This window comes from Phocoena phocoena, chromosome X (genome assembly GCF_963924675.1).
Source record: "Phocoena phocoena chromosome X, mPhoPho1.1, whole genome shotgun sequence".
In the NCBI taxonomy this organism is placed as follows: Eukaryota; Metazoa; Chordata; class Mammalia; order Artiodactyla; family Phocoenidae; genus Phocoena; species Phocoena phocoena.
The window spans coordinates 85,403,159-85,420,797 of NC_089240.1; the positions used below are offsets into that span (position 1 = coordinate 85,403,159).

At 40.7% G+C, this 17,639-nt stretch overlaps 1 protein-coding gene across 2 annotated transcripts in view; it reads right to left on the reverse strand.

Moving 5' to 3' along the window:
- Window positions 1–15,522, reverse strand: part of BTK (Bruton tyrosine kinase) — a 28,405-nt gene extending 12,883 nt beyond the window's left edge. Inside the window, exons 1-5 of one of the 2 annotated variants that reach the window (XM_065900738.1) lie at window positions 15,392–15,522; window positions 6,824–6,993; window positions 6,180–6,278; window positions 4,208–4,276; window positions 2,642–2,723 (exon numbers count right to left, since the gene is read on the reverse strand). In XM_065900738.1, coding sequence (XP_065756810.1) covers window positions 2,642–2,723; window positions 4,208–4,276; window positions 6,180–6,278; window positions 6,824–6,964 — 391 coding nt within the window. In that variant the 5' untranslated portion in view covers window positions 6,965–6,993; window positions 15,392–15,522. Of the gene's footprint in view, window positions 1–2,641; window positions 2,724–4,207; window positions 4,277–6,179; window positions 6,279–6,823; window positions 6,994–15,391 lie in introns of those variants that run through there. The other variant, XM_065900739.1, reaches the window with a different exon arrangement.
- Window positions 15,523–17,639: the final 2,117 nt, after the last annotated feature.

Consider the following 17,639-nt stretch of genomic DNA (forward strand, 5'->3'; position numbering starts at 1 on the left):
CTAAGTCCTCAGGAATATAAACTTTGCATGGAAAGTACCACTGAAAAAAGATGGGAGCTGAATATGAGGTACCTGAGGCCCTACTTTTTAAATTGAAGTATAACTTACATATAATAAAATGTACAATCTAAGATATCCAGCTAACCACATTTGTATACAACCATTTAACCACCACTCAGATCCAGCACCTCAGAAGGCTCCCTCATACCTCTTCACAGCCAATACCACTACAGAGGTAGCCAGTATACCATGAGGTCCCCTTTCCATGTTAGTGATTTCCAATTGGTGCATTTTACCTCAGAGTAGGATAGCTTATCACTAGAGTGGGCACTCAATAAATATTTGTTGGGCTAACCTACAACTGGTTTCTCCCTCAGCTAGTATGTCCCACCTTCCCCTATTTCCAAACTAAATCCTAACTGTCCATCAATGTGGATCCCAAGTTGGTGGTAGTTGTTTACTCTTGCAGAAAAATCAATTAACACACCTATTTGTTGGTCCCTTTCTGTGTGCAGGGCAATTTATGAGGCACAGTGGAGAGAACCAAAGAAGTACAAATATATATGCCCTCTAGAGCTCTGTGTATATTTCTCAGCCTTGGAGGTAGCATCTTGATTTAGAGCACAGACTCTAGAGCCTGAGTTCAAAGCCTGGCCCTGCCACTTACTAAATGAGTGCCTTTGGGCCAGTTATTTAACCTCTCTATACCTCTGTTTTCTCATCTCTAAAATGGGGATGGTGAAAATAACTTCCTCATATGGTTGATATGAAGAAGAAATGAGTTAATATATGTAAAGAATTTGGAGAAGATCTTGGATCATAATAAGCATTACTGAAGTGTTTGCTCATTTTGTACCCCCAGGGCTAAAGCTGACCTCTTACTTCAAAACATGTCATGAACTGAACTGTGTGGTGCAAGACATCATCTATTTGTAATCTTCACATGGCCTTACTCTAAAATATCTTGCAGCCAACTACAGGTGCAGTTTCTGGGCTTGAGAACCAAGCAGCACAAAAATATGCAATGAGTTTAGGCTTTGGGGTCAAACAGACCTAGGGGTGTAGTAAGAACCCAGGCTCCACCACTCACTAGCTATGTGCCCTTGAGCAACTTACTAAACCTCTTTGAGCTTCAGTTCCCTCATCTGTAAATAGGGGAATAATACATACTTAATAAGCTTATTGTGAGGATTAAATGTGCTAGTCCGTTTGAAGCACTTGGCACAGAGCCTGGTACAGAGTTAGTGCTCATTAAGTGTTAGTTGCTGTTTTTAGCCCAAGGTTGCTGTAAGAATTAAATGAGATAATAAATACAAGGTGTCTAGCTTGGTGTCTGGCACATAGAAAGAACTAAGTAAATGACACTTCTCTTTCTTTCTCCTCTCCTCTTTCAGCTTGAAAGATTTGATGATTTTTATGTTAGCCAGACTTACATTCAAGGGAGTGAACAAAGCTGGTGTAGTCAGCCACTGCATATCAGAGTCTAAATGTTTATTAAGACAAAGGGCTGTCACGCAATAACCCAACCATGCCATTATCAGTCTGCCATCCTTCCTGTTTCTCTAGGCAGCCTTTCCTGATGTCAACTCAACCAGTTAATCTCTCAGTCACTTGACATGTGGCTATATATACACACAAATATGTGTGCATGCATCCTGTGCTGTAAGCATTTACAGTCAAGTTTATCTGAGCACACTGTATGGTCTGTGTGAAATACTGAACTATATTCAAGTTGAGGTCCTCACAAAGCAAGGACCATGAAATAGTTCCTTGGAAAATATCCACAATGAAAAGATGTACAGTGCTTTACAGTTTTCCATGTGCTTTCACATACCTTACCTCATTTGATCCTTAGGACAACCCTGGAGGTAGGTACTGTAGGCACTATTATTATTCCTCTTTCAGAAGAAAAACCTGAGCCTCAAAGAAGCTTGTTGGCCTACTTGCCAGAGGTCACCCAGCTTATTAGTGGTAGAAGAGGACTTGGAACCAGGTTCTTTACTCTGACCCCAAGCACTCTCATAATCATGTATTTAATTTTTTTGGAACTACATATTTCATACCTAGGATTCAAAATATTGAAATAACCATTGAATGCCACACCATACCCCCCTTGTAATTGGTGTAAAGAATGGGACCTCTTTTATAAATAGGGAAATGGAAGGGCCTACAATTACAAAATTGCATTAGAGAGACAGTGGTAGAACTGAGTTGAAACTCTTAGTCTAGCATGTGATCCTTTATTTATATGATGGAATATTGAACTCAATTGTATCATTAATATTGAAGAAAATGCAATATTTCTCCCCCCATTCTCTCTCTCTCCTCCCTTCTCTCTCTCCCTCCTTCCTTTCTTCCTCTCTTTCTTCTTTCTTTCACCTCCCTTCTTCCATCCGTTCTTTTTTCCTCTCTCCCTTTCTTCTTCTCTCCTTCCCTCCCTGTTCCCTTTTTCCTTCCTTCTTTCTTTCTTTCTCTTTTCTTTCTCTCTCCTTTCTCTTTTTCTCCCTCTCTCCCAACTTTTCTCTTTCCTTTCTCTCTCCTTTCTCTTTTTCTCCCTCTCTCCCAACTTTTCTCTTTCCTTCCTCCTTCCTTCCTTTCCTTCTTTCTTTGGAAACTAGTTTATTTTCCAAATAATTCTCACCATTTTTGAGCTGGTGAATCCAACGCTTCCTCAGTTCTTCAGTTGGGGAGAAGACATAGAGAGGCCCTTCATCATATACAACCTGGGGTAATGGACACAGACTTCAGCAGTTAGGAGTCAGAAAATAAAAAGACCTTGAAGGAACGAATCTTAAGCTACAACTTTGTATAATGATACTGGAAAACAAAAAAAAGGCAGGGTCTTCAGTAAGCAGTGGAGCTGGGGTTATGTGAACCATCTGAAGAATTCCTGAACAGTTCATATCCAGTGATGTAGGACTTAGAAACTCTTTGCTTTGTGAATACTCCTGTGTCCTCTTGACTTGTATTTCAATTTGTGTGTAAACCTAGTTCATAATCTTCAGCCCTTGGTGGAGTCAAGATTTTTGTTTATCCAATGAAGGATATTTTATGATCTTATTAAACCTTGAGTTTGTATAGAAGATAATTGAAGTAATGATTTATGTAACAAATCTTGATTAGTACATGTGGATTATACAATTCGTCAATATGGAGCAAATTTTTAACTCTTGGATGATTTTCCCTCCACTGCCTAGTGGCCTCCCCTTGCCAATATTAGCCCAAATAAACCAAGTTTGGAACTACATACCTACTTCAAGAGTGAAATATATATTAAGCATTGTCATCAAATCAGTCAGTATTTTTTGAACACCACACATGTACAAGGCATTGTGCTAGGTGTTACTGAGATGTACAAAACATATAAGATGTGGTTCCAACCCTTACAGACTTGAGAGACATCACAATGGATTCTAAAGTCAAATGTAAATTAATTTTGAATTATCTGCTATTTACCAGTATCCACTAGCCCAGTCAAACATCAACTTATTGAAAGACAGTGGTAGTAAAAACTGTGTCTAAAACAGCCCTCCTTCACAGGTTTTGTAAACTTTGTTACAGTCAGGGACATGAACAAGATCCTTTCACATTTTTCTTTTTGCTTGTTAGTCTTGCTGTGCTCATAAATCCATGACAGAAAGCCCCCTCCCCTGAGACTTTCCACTTCCTTTTCTGGCTTTCACTGTTGCAGAGGCTGCTATATTCATGACATGTGGCCTCAGAGTTCTCAGGACATAAGCAAACCAAATCAGAGATTGAATCTGAAGCTCTTGCTCTCTTTTATGCCTTACATTGCATCTACCAAACAGATGTCTATGTGACTCTTCAGTTATTCCAGACTAGAATAGAATTTAAGTTTATACGTAAGTCTAATAAGCCTTCCCTACACCGAACTTCCTAATACTACTCCTTCCCTCCCCTCTTCTGTCTTTTCAACCCACATGACTGACCACCATTAGACAGATAGGCAGAACCAGAAGGAAGTGAAATGCTCACTTAACAAACAGAGCATCTTTCTCAATGCCATTGCCATAGACAAGACACACCATAATAGGATTAGTGCCATTATGGATTCTCTTTGAGGTGTAGAGACTAAAAGAAACTATGTTTGATTGGAAAAACAGAAAAGCAAACACTCACAGCCCATGCCATCCCTAACGATTATATTACAGGTCCCTTTGTGAGCTAGTGAGAGAAAATACCTTACCTGGAAGGGGTAAGGGAACCTTTCAATAATTGAAATCTGCTCCATTTCACTGCACTCTTCTCCCCTTCTCTGCAGTGACAGAAGAAATCATAGTTATTGGTTGATGCATTGCTCTTTTCTGGATTTCCCTAGGTACTGGGAGTCTTTTGCAGTGGTTCCAGAAGGCTCTCCTGCATGGACAATGCTAATCCTTAGTGATTGCTTCCTATATCCCAGTAGGGAAACATATCCATAGGATCCAGCACATACTCATTCAAAAAAAATCTCAGGTATCTCAAACTATTGAGAAAAGGGAGGTTAATCAATAAATGATGCTGGGACAAACATTTAACCACTAATATTGTCAGAGGTGGGGGGCGAGTAGTTAAGGTAGCTATTTCACACCATACACCAACGTAAATTCTGGATGGATTCAAGAGCTTTATATAAAAAAATGAAACTATGACTAACAGAAAAGAACATAACTATTTATATAATTTTGTGAGAGGCAAGGCCTTTCTAATATAATGCTAAAAGTTAGAGCCATTAAGAGGAAGATGAGCTAATTTGATGACATAGACTTTAAAACCCACTATGGTTAAAAAAGACAAGTATAAACAAAATTCAAAGATAAATGAGAAACTGGAAAAATATTTTCAACATATATTATAGTTAGAGTTAACATATCTAGATCTCTTAAAAAGTACTAGGAGTAAGGTAAACATTTCAATAGAAAAACCGGCCAAAAAATTAACAGGAATTCACAAATGGAAAAATATAAATGAGCTGTAGCCATATAATTGTCCAACCTTATGAGTAACAAAAAAATTGCAAAATAAGTCAGCAATGAAGTATCATTTTTCTTGGCTTTCAAATTAACAAATATTTAAAATATCTGGCGTTGGAAGGAATGTAGAGGAATAGATACTGTCATACAGAGCTTGTAGATGTATATGATATTCAAATTCTACTTCTACAAAATTAAATAGAATAAAACTATAAAAATAATCAAAGCATACAGATTTCATAAAGAAAAGAACAAAATATTACTCCTAGGAAGTTATAAAGAAAAGAATAACAAAAGTACATAAAGATGTATGCAAGAATGTTCCTTTCAACATGATTTATGATATCAAATGAATTGGAAACAAATGTCTAGTAATAGGAGATTGGTTAAACAAATTACAATATATCCATGATAGGGTATACTATACAGTCATTAAAATCATTTTATTAAAGAGTATCTATTGTTATGGGGAAAAGTTTATATTGTTACATTGAAAATGTAGGTTGCAAAGTAAGATGTGTAGTATAATATGATTCTATGTTTTAAATATATAACATATATATTAGTGTGAGTGTATGTGTTGTTAATGGAGAAAAACATCTGTTAAGTCCATACACGAACATGTTAATAGTTGTTTTAGCTGAATAATGAGATTATGCATGATTTTATCTTCTTTTTTGTGCTTTTTTTGTATTTTTCAAAGTTTTTATAATAAATATGCATTACTCTTGACATCAGGAAAAAAATGATATTTAAAAAAATCAACTAGGAAATCAGTAGACGTTATGTCCTCGAGAGGCTCTGGGAAATGAGAGAAGAAACAGTGAGCTACTAAAGAATCTCATGACTCAGAGCCCTAGAGTTCTGGCTTTCAGACTAACTCAAGCTTGTAAATCTGATCCTGGTGACTGAGGGAGTAAAACGAATCATCTCTGATCAGTTTGAAAACTTGATGTGATATCATCTTAAGATTGGCGTTACAAGTTTTCCAGATTAAGTGAGTTGTTCTGCATCTGGGGAAAAGACGCTGAGACTCAGCATAACCAATATGTGGCAGAGTGAAGAACATATATGGGAGCTTTATGTGTCCCACACTGCACAGCATCACAGGTTTATTTACAGAGAATTGAAGTGTTCCAAGTTTCTTAACTGCAACCCTCCTGCCCCTGCCCCCCATGCCCAGTTCTAACAATGGCCTCTGCTCACCGGAATCTGTCTTTCGGGGGGAGGATTTTTCTCAGGAACCACTGTTTCAACACAGGTGATCTTCTCAACATCTATTGAACCCTTCTTACTGCCTCTTCTCTGAGAAAGAGAATGAGGAAGAAAATGGAGAAAGATTAAGAGCGATTAAGCAACCAGATGATTAGATTTCGCTATCTCATCATTCAACACAGAGAGGTGACACCCACACTCTATATCAGGACCTGTCATTTTGAAAAAACGAACAAACAAACAAAACCCAAACAACTTCCAGATCTATTAACCTAACCTTTTTACTACCAGATGGAGGGCAAACACTATAGAAGAGTGGATGACTTTGTGTGCCTTTAACATAAAAAATAAGGAAGCAATTTCCAAGTCTTGGATTTCATTCTCAACAATCATTTAATGAGTGCTCACCAACTGCAAGAATCCATGGTGAGATTTTCCCCAAAGCTTCTTAGCACCTTTGAATTTTTGCTCCAGTATGTCTGTAGCTAGTTCTGGGCTAGGAAACATTTTGCTGAGTTTGAAGTGTACTTGGGTCCCTTCCACCTACCCCTTCAAACCAAAAAGGATCTACCTCCCCCCAAGGCAGATCTAAGGCCAAGTCCTTAAAACTCAGGTTTCACAGCACAGAAACTCACCCCACGTTCAAAGTCATACTCATAGTAGGAAAGTTTTTGCACGGTCAAGAGAAAGAGGCGCTTCTTGAAGTTTAAAGGTGATGTTTTCTTTTTCTGCTGGGATCGCTTCAGAAAGATGCTCTCCAATATCACTGCAGCCATAGCTTCTTCTTTCTGGAGCTCACTGGGTGCTGTTGATAATGAAAGTTCTTGAGGACCCAGCACATTGAACCTCATCCCTCCTGGTTCCCCCTCAGCCTAGCCACCTAGTTTCAAATGGAACAGAAATGTTCGGAGCTAACAAAGAACCTTCTTACTTTGACGTCCTCCTTCCATAGCACCCATTTCTGCCAGTTTTCAGGTATAATGGATGCACATTGAAGTGGGGTGATTGATTCTACATCATGAGTTCATATAAACTGGGTTCTTGTATAAGGCAATGGAATGCTCTGGATATCAAGTGATATGTACCCATGTGCTTGGTAATGTCTAGAGGCAGCTCTACACTAACCACCCTTTTATGATACGTGCAGAATCTGTGAACAGTAAAAGTCTCTGTGCAGCTGTTGACCCTTATATCCCCAGAAGGGATAATGCAGGTGCCAGAACTCCACTGAGGCAGATATTGGACTTTCAGTTCCCAGTTTCCTAGACAGTGAGTGTAATTTTTCATACATTGTCCCACTGGGGTCTGTAACCAAGGGGTCTAATAAGGATACAGAGGCTGCACCTGCAATTATGGACATATACTAACTGCCACCCAACTAATTTTGCCCATCACCCTCTGCCTGAGCTACAAAGGATAGAAGCTTTGTTCTAAAATTGAAAAACAATTTTTGAGAGGTAATTGGTTTGTTTTGTTTTTGATTTTCCCTTCCTTTTTGCTTAGATTAGTTCTTTCAGACAGCATCATGCAAAAGTGATGCAACTGTCTTAATTTTATAGATGCTCTCTCTGATCATTTATGAAAAGTAACTTGTTTAGCCTCTCCAAACTTACAGTACTTCAGAAAGATTCAGTTTAGGTAACTGAAACACAGAAAGGCAAAGAAAGTTACAAAAAGTCACCGTTGGTTTTTTTATTCACACAAAACACACAGTTATTCACTTAAATGCACTATCTTTTTTTACCAACCCAAACCTTCGTTAGAAAGATAAAGTGAAAATATAAATACTGCCACAGAAATAGAGCACTAAAAAATACTGAAAAAAATCACCAAATCACCAACCCCTTCTCCCTCAAGTTTTGTTGGAGGTAAGTTTTTTCCTGAAGGGTGTAGGTTTTTTTTTTTTTAAACTAAGCTCCTTATGGTTTTGGTGGCACCATGGAAGCAGAATAAAGTAAGTAGTTTTTTGTACTTGTCAAGCATAGGTTACTTCTCACACCAGGAAAGCAAGGGAATGGTTTCTTATCGAAGCCTGAGGCTATCCACACCATTATTTTGCTCTTTCCTGTGGTGTAAAATGTTCTATTATTGTACTGAGGAGACAAAAATAGATTACAGGAACACCAGGGATGTTCAGAATGATCACTTTGTTATTTATTCATCATGTGGATGCCACCGTTTTCTGGTGGTAGACCTGTTCAATTTTTTATAAATGATCTTTTCAGAAAATTGGGCAAAGGAGCAAACTTTTCCCTACACCCTCCACACAGCTGCTCTCTTCCCTGACTCCCCAGTTTAAATCATCTCTCACAGGAGTGACAAACTGATAAGAGTTTGCAACCAACTAGAGTTTTATCTAGCATTCAGATTCAGCTCAAACCCCCAAAAGATTTCTTCTAACATTAAGGTTTTTCATTTACTCAGAAGTAGTGGTAACCAAGTAATAATAGTCTATTCTCAGGAACTGCCAACTCATCAAGATCCCTGTACTAATATCACATTTGTTCCCATGGTGAATTCCAATTAAGTACCTATTCACAACCAAAGACTCAACTTAGAGAAGACAAAATAATACCCTAAAGAAATTGAGTAGCATGACCAGTAAATTGGATCAGAAGCATCCAAACAAACCACGTCCAGTTGTTCCTCTTTTAGCTGAGTAAAGTACACCCATCGTTTTACCTTTAGTTTTGTTGCAAGCTCTTGGTGGATACACTCCCCTGTTCAGATCCAGCATCTGCTTCAGTCTTGGCGTCTGCTCTTATTTCCTATAAGACAGGTCCTTCTGGAAGCTGCCTCTGTTCTTTTTCTTTTTTAGAACAAATCCAGTTTGTACAGGAGGAAGCCTTCCTCTCTTTTAAGTGTCTGTGTTGGGGTAGGGTTTAATGCTGGTCTAAGTATGAGGAAGTAAATAAGCCTCTCACTAGCCATTGCCCCTCTGAGCATGGGGTGAAATGGCCTCTACTTCTAGATCATTGAGCTGGAGGACTGCTGGGATTTCCATGGCCTGGTTGCTCCCTCTTTGATTGCTTTCCCCCATTCCTTGTGATCCACTCCAGGCACACACAGCCTGAAAATGTGGTAGTTCTTCCTTAGTCACCATTAGTCCATCCACCACTAATGTGAAAGGAGAGGCATCTGCTTTTATGTCTTCCTGAAGGTTGGTGTGTAATGGACACTCTGCTTTAGAGGATAGTTTCAGCTTCTTTGGGTACTTATTGTGAAAGGTCCTAATTTTTTTCTAAAAATTTCAGCAGCCCACAGAGTCAATTTGACCACAAAAGATGCACAGTGAGGGCTGACCCTGCACCTCACTCAAGTGGTGGGGTTGGGGGTGGAAACGGAAGTGACATGAATATTACACACACACACACACACACACACACACACACACACACTTCACATAGAGAAAGAAAGAGGGGGAGAAGAAAGACTAGAGAGACACACACAGAGCTCTTCATTTAAAATATAAAGTTCCAGTGTTATAATGTTCTCGTTATTAAACTACAAATGCAAAGATTTTCACACGGCCACCTTTTGCAGCCTCGCAGCTCTTTGTGGAGCAGTAGAATTCCAAAAAAGAATGCTTAGTAGTAAGAGTTCAGCCACTTTACAAACTGCACTATGCCAAGGAGTTAATGTAAATAGCACTTGCAGAATCGGTAAACTAAACCACCTTTGGCTCCTATCTTTGCTCATGCTAAGATAAAACACTATTAGGGGGACTTCCCTGGTGGTGCAGTGGTTAAGAATCTGCCTGCCAATGCAGGGGACACAGGTTCGAGCCCTGGTCCGGGAAGATCCCACATGCCGTGGAGCAACTAAGCCCGTGCGCCACAAATACAGAGCCTGCGAGTCACAACTACTGAGCCCGTGTGCCACAACTACTGAAGCCCGTGCGCCTAGAGCCCGTGCTCCACAACAAGGGAAGCCACCACAATGAGAAGCCCACGCACCGCAACAAAGAGTAGCCCCCACTCGCCGCAGCTAAAGAAAGCCCGCGTGCAGCAACAAAGACCCAACACAGCCATAAATAAATAAATAAATAAATAAATTTATTTTTTAAAAATTGGCTATTATTAATAAAACAAAACAAAACACTACTAGGGACAACACCAGAGAAAAATCAGAAACTGACACAGTCTGTCTATGACTGGGAAGGGTCCAGGAGAAGCTAGTTAGAAATAGTCATGGTTCAAATAACTATTAAGCCAAAATATCCAATAAGCTGTGTTTTGTGTTTATTTCTCCTTTAAAGCATTACATAATTGTCGAGCAAGATTCTAGCCATTCCCTTTTCTCCCCAGGGGAATGGAAGGGAACTCATGCTTCTCCCAGTGCAGTCCATCCATCAGACATTTTACACACATTCTTTCATTTATTCCTCATGGCAAACAGATGAGGAAAATGAGACTCATGGAGGCTATGTGACTGGCCCAACCTTATCCATTTGTGACCCCACACCCTTGTTGTTTCTGTTGTACCTCATTGCCTCCCAGAGGGATTTTTTTTTTTTTTTGCCTTCAACGAAGTGTGATGCCATCCACCTCAGCACCCTGTTATTCCCCATGGCTATCAGTAAAGAGCATTGGGGACAGACCCCTCTCCATCTTCTAAGAACATTTGGCAAAGGAGGAAATGGTGGTTAAGTACAGGGGATAAGTAAGAGAGAATTCAGGATCCAGGGGCACTTTCCTCTGCAATATTCCTCTGGCTAGAAAGGATGATATGTCTCTCTTAACTGACAACAGTACTTTTTCCCACATGAGGATTCTTCTCAGTTCTGCCAAGGTTTTCTTACATTTTCCTTTAAATCCTCTATAAGGAGATCTTGTTTAACTGGTCGACTTCTAGAGTTGCCAGCTGCTTTTTCCTTCAGGATTTTTCGTTGTTAATGGGATGAAAGCGAAGTGTTTAGGTGGAACACCAACTCTTTATTCTAGGGTTGTTATTGCTTACTGTGAATATAAAAGTTTCCTTGAATGTACTGGTTTTTATATTGTGAAATATTGCAAATAGGCAGAAAGTAAAGAGAATAACATTACACTCATGTGCTCACCACTTAGCTGTATAGAATCCTAACATTGTGCCATTTTGTTTCTGGTGTTTTGTTAGAAATGAAATACTATCCATACAGTCAAAACACCCTTGTGTACTCTTCCACAATCTTAGTTCCCTCCCTCCATAGAGGTTACCAATATCTGGAATTTGGCATTTATCATTCCTAGGCATGTTTTTATATAATTACTACATATGTAAGTATCCAAAAAAGACATTTAGTATTGGTTTACATGTTTCACATTTTAATATGTGTTACATACTCTTCAGCATCTTACTTTTTTCTCACTTTTTCTCATTTCTTATGATTTATTTATCTTGGCAGCTCTAGTTTATACATTTTAATTCATTTTGATATGTATCAGCATTCTATATGATGAATACATCACAATTTATTTATCCATTCTCCTACTGATGGATATTTAGGTTGTTTGTTTTCAATTATAAATAATGCTACCATGAACAATCTTGTACATGTGGTCATAGTTTTCCACTCTCAGAATGAATTCTCAGTTACTTAGACAACGTGGCAAACCCAGGTCCGGCTTATGTGTTGGACTATGCACTTCGTGTAATCCCTTGTTCCTTTTTTAGTCCCATCTTCCTGAGGCTTTACTATGAAATCTGGTAGACTTATCAATGATCTCTCATTAGAGTAGAGTATAACTGATAGGCCTACTAAAAATCTCTTCTCAAGCCCAAGAAGCATCTCTCAGGTTTTGATTGAGATTTTGATTGAGAATTCCCCAGTCTTGGAACCAGAAAAGTCGTCATTAAAATATCGTACCCATAGCAACAAAGAGCCATAATTACTCTTGGTAAGTTCCCAAGAAGCTCTGTTCAGGCCCTAATGAAAGCTAATTATTTCATGATAAGTTTCAGGGTCAGTGCTACAGGTGCCCAAATTTGTGGTGAAGACTTCCAGCAAAATCAGTTTTCTGGCTGCTGGCTAACCAGGGAAATTCTCATCTACTGTAATCATTTCTAAGAGGTCTTGGTGCTCTGGTATTCTTCAGCATTTCATGTTGTTAACATTTTACAATTTTCTTCTGTGGTTTTGGAAACTTCTGGGTCTGTCATCTCTTCTGCCCTGCACTAGAGACAATAGATTCTGGCCAAGTAATGATGAAAGGAGTGCCAGATAGCGAATCTGCAAGTTTACACTGAGCATCAGGTTGGTGGTAATACTTTCAGCATTGTTCCTCTGCTCTGAGGGTGACTGCTGGGTTGTCCGTCTTTCACTCTGGACTTGTGTGACCCTTTGGCCTTCTTTTTCAATTTAGTTTTTGTTTTCCCTGGTTTAAACTTTTTATTTTTTTCCGTCAATATCACAATAACACATGTTCATTATAGAAAATGTTTTAAGTACAGGGATATTAAAAAGAAAACATCAATTATAAGCTCATTATCCAGAGACATTAATATTAGGCATATTTCCTTCCATTCATTTTCTCTGCATTTTTCTGACTATATTTGAGATCATATTGCACATACTATTTGTAGTTTGCTTATTTTTCTTAACATTATCTGTCTAAGTATCCATCTATCCATCCATCCATCCATCCAACACATATTGTCCTCAAAATATCTAAAGTTCTCGTTTAATGCTACTCCTGATTATTTTCCCATGATATTAGGATCTCTATATAAGCATCATTTACCAAGTCAAAAAGTTTGTACATTTTGAATTTTGAAATATATTGACAAAATAGTTTCCAGAAACACTGTAACCAATTTCCACTCCAAATAGCAGTTTTGGAGAGCCTGCTTTTCCCACACTTTTGTCTCTTTTCTGCTCCAATTCTAATCAGTTTTTTTTTTTTACTGTTTCTATTACAGATAGATATGTAAGGATGAGTTAATAGACTATAGTTCATTTTCATTTCTGGGAGTCAAGGCAGTGACTAGAGTTTCTCCTTGAAGTTCAGCTAACTGATGCTAACCCTAAGGCATGTGGCGATGGCTCTCCCAGAGGGAGGTGGAAAGCCTGGGATCAAGGCTTTTGTGTTTCGAATGCTCTCCCAACACCCTCAGTCAGTGCACAGGAACCTCCAGAGAAACTGAAAGTGACACGTGGCCCATTTGTTTCAGGGTCCTCAGAGGAGTTCTCTATCCCCCTCCCCTGATGGCTTCATTTGCATCACCCAGCAGCTTTGGAGTGAATTAGGTCAAGGTCTGTCTCTAGCTTCTTACTGAGCACTGCCTCACTGAAAATTCTAGCTCTCCCTTATTCGCAGGAGCTAGAAATCGGATATCGGCATGGCATCCATGGGCAAAAGGCAGCAGGCATCTGATGACTCTTTGGAGAACACCCAAACTGGTTTTCAAAAGCCATATCTTCCCCTTATACCTAAGTCACTTCCTGGTATGGGTCTAGTCCACTGAAAGGAAACTCTCTATAGGAAATTTGCTCGAATGGAAATAGTAAATCATGCTGATGATAATTTTACATTGCACCAAGACCCTAGAAGTGGATGGAAAGTTGCACTAGTTCTCAACATGAGGCGTTTACAAAAGATTCTAAACAAATACATCACTAGCCATAAGCCACAGGAATTTGGACTTTAATGCAAGCAGATAGTTTAAATATTCTGAATATAAAAGGGGTCAGAATAGACCAGACAGGGCTAACACTAAGGGATCCTGTTTCAGTAGAATGCATTAGATTGTTTAGGGTATTTGCATTTTGTGGCTTATTTGGTAGGTGACATTGTTTTATCAAATATCTGAGGCTCCAAGCGGCTGTAGCACCCTTGGTCAGGGGCTTGGCATGCAAAATGAGGGAAGGAGCAGAACCAGCACACAACTAACAGCACAGAAGATAACCCCTGAGCTGTATAGACCTCTGCCTCTGGGCTTTGCTGCTGCCCTGCCTCTGGAAACAAACAGCATGAGATAGAGACTTTGAGCTTGGAGAGCTGAGTGGCCAGGAAACTGGACAAGGATCCCATTTGGAGGTCCAGCAGCTCACCCAAGGATGTCTTGGTCAGGCCCAGCAATCCCTTTTATTTTAAATGCCACACTATTTATTCTAGGCAGGTCCTCTGGGGACCTTGGCAGGTCTCAGGCAGAATAATAATAATAGCAAACAATGAGATAGGAGCACTGACTATTGCTGGGCCCTATTTTAACTACTTTACATAGATTAACACACTTACTGCTCACAACAATACTATGAGGAAGGCACTAGGCAAGTAGGGGGAAAGGGAAAAGGGAAAACAGGAGGGGAAGAAAGGGGCAAGAATAATTCAATGCAATTCCACAATTATTTATTAAGCACTGACTCTGTTTCAGGCATGGTAATGAACAAAATAAAGGAGGGGATAAAGAAGAGGGGATACAGGTAGAGGAAGGAGGAGGATGGAGAGGAGGAGAGGAGAGCAAAGGAGAGAAGAAAATGATGAAGCCTAGAGAAAAGAAAGCCGTGCACATGGCAGGCAATGGTAATAGGAAAAAGCTTCCCCGCGACCTCAGGGGTTGGCCACACTGTCTGGGCTGAGGCTGAGGCTGCTTTTTTTCTGGCCCAGCCTCTTACCCACTGTTACCACGAGGTTGGCGTACACAGTCCTTCCAACAAGCCAGCTCTGATCCCAGCAATGTTGGCTCGATGCAGCCTGAGGCTTTACACCCTGGTTTCACCTTTCCTTAGCTTACAGAGCTCAAAAGCCTATTGTGGCACGTGAGCTTTGACCATTTTCTCAGACAATCTGCCTCTTAAAAATTCCTTCTTCTAAGGGTCTCATTGACACACATATCCATTTTGGGTCTTCCGGCAATATTTGACCAAAGGGCTTATTTTTATCCTGGCTTATTTTGCCACCAGCAATAAATCTTACTTTTCTGCCAAATTGTGCAGAGGTGCCTCTTTCCAACATCTGCTACCTGTTCAGATGGTCACCTCATAGCGCTTTTTTCTCTTCTTGTTCCCCCCACAACCTCCTCAGAAAGGACCCTTCCAGCCCCTTCTGATCATCTGAAGAGACTGTCAGGGCCTTGTGCTGATGACACTCCCACCCTCTGTCAGCCTCCTCCTCCAGCAGACTACATGGCACCAGCCACGCTTTCTATCTGGCCTTCAAGGGTCCCAAGGTCCCACGAAAGGTACTTGCTGCTGCTGCCCAGCCCTTGCCATGCCCCAGACCCACCTCAGTCCTGACTTTAATGCAGGTAGCTTCCCGGATGCATTGAGATGCCAGGACTTTGAAGGTGGGACTCGATCTCAGAAGACACTGGCCCTGGAGACATATTCTTACAGTCCAGAGAGGAAGGACAGTCTGAGCAAACCCCACCCTTTCACAGCCACTCAGTTCCCTTTTTTTGTTTCCTGACTTAAACCAATGTCTTTTTTTTCTTCTTCTCAGCAGCATGGTATCTGGTTCCCTGCTGCTGTCCCTATTCCACTCCCCGCCCCAGCTGTCCCCGCCCTTCATTTGCTTGGGACTTCTTGAGTCTGCTCTGAAAGAACCCTCCTCAACATTACTGGGGCCACTGAGACTCTAGACTGGGCTGGGTTGAGCAGACACATCCTCAGGCCGACCTCCCCGAGGTAAAAGGCTGGCATCCCTAAAGGACAGTGGAGACTTACAGAAAAGAGGAGAAATGCAGACATGTGGAGACAAAACAAAGGGACTGGCGAGGAAGGGCGACTTTAGCTTCTCATATCCTCTAAGGCAGAGACTCAAGGCCACACGGTTGAACTTGCTAGTGAAGGATGGAGAGTGTTCACGAAGGGACCCCAAAATACAGATCCTGACAGAGGTAGAGACAAGACTTCCCCCTGCTGAGTCATTTTCTAAGAAAGCATTTTTTCTACAGATAAAAATGTCCGAATGTAAGCCCACATACTGACTTGTGTCCTTCCCGTTTTCTGTGGATGTTGATTTTCTCCATTTTAGATTCGGCCTCAAGGATTCACTCTTAATTTACAACTTTCTCTTTAATCTTGTAAAATAATAAACTAGACTAGGTGTGTTACTTGAAACCTGAATGTTTCATCAGCCACCTCCTAGCCTATGTTCTAGCAGTGATCTTCTCCCAGAGGACTCTCCTAGGAAATGCAGACAGTACTGGCTGTAGACCAGGATGGCCACAGAGCCCCTGGTGACTGATCTGCTTGCCCATCTTGACACATCAGCCACTGCCATATTTACTTGCCCCAGGCGCTGTATGTAGAAACAGATCATAAATCCCACTAGAAGAAGTCCGTCAGAATTTTTAAGGGAACAGGATATATTTTTAAAAGTATTTTGTAGGATAGTAGACTAGTTAATCCTCACGTCCACACAAGATAAAGGGGCAGCAAGTGTTGCATGATCTCTCTATTTTATTGACAATTTATACCCTTTCACTAGTCACCTCTGAATAGCTGCTCCAGTGGCCTGCCTGAGAGTTGGTCACAGACATTTGCCTTCCCTCCCCTTTTCATCAGTCAGATGCTACTTGTTGTCACATGCCCTGTTCCATCTCAAGGTCCTTCTGGGGGTGGAGACTCGGCGTTGATGGGGGATCTAGACAAGGGAGAGCAGGACAAGGGAGAGGGGAAAGTAAAACTAGGCGAGTCTTCACCCTCTGCCCATGTGCACTCTCCTCACAGACTTGTCCAGGTGATGGAAGGACTGCACCCAAATAGTGCCAATATCTAGACATAGGAAAGTGAACAACCACTTACTCTGCGAGGCCAGGCCACATGTAGAGTCCTGTGTTCAATTCTGAGTTCCTCATCTTAGGGGAAATTAATAAGCAGGAGCATGTCCAAACCAGAGACCAGGATTGGTGAAGGAATCTAAACCAAAGCCATGCCACATAAAGGTGTGATAGAAAGAACTAAGGTTGATTAGACTAAGAGGGGCCATGTTCACTGTCTTCATATTTCCATGTTACTAACATCAAAAACCTCTAGAAACTCCTCAAAGCCCAGTAAGACGGTGTAACAGCCTGGAGAGAAGAAGGAAATGGTCTGAGCCTACAGCCTGGCTGTTTGGCAAAGAAACTTTTAGGAAATGTAGCAGGCAGTGGTAATGTTTTTATTATCTCATTCCCAGAGACCGTCCAACAAAATAGAGCTGATCAGAGAGTCAGTTCTGAACCTATGGGTGTTTCTGGAGGGTTATGCAAGCAGGAGACCCCAAGCTGTCATGGTTCCTTAGCCCTAATCCACTGACACCTCCTCCTGAGTCCTTGCCCAATTCTGACTCCTTATCATCCTCAACCCTGCAGATGCTCCTGCTTCCCTTGTGTGATTTGTGGTTAAGTGCAAGGTTGTGGTGTTAAACTACCTGGGATCAAATTCCAGCTCCACAAAATAACCACTGGTGTGACTTTGGGTAAGTGAATTTAAGGCCTCTCGTGCCTCAGTTTTCTCGCCCGTTAAACACTAATAAATGTACATACCAC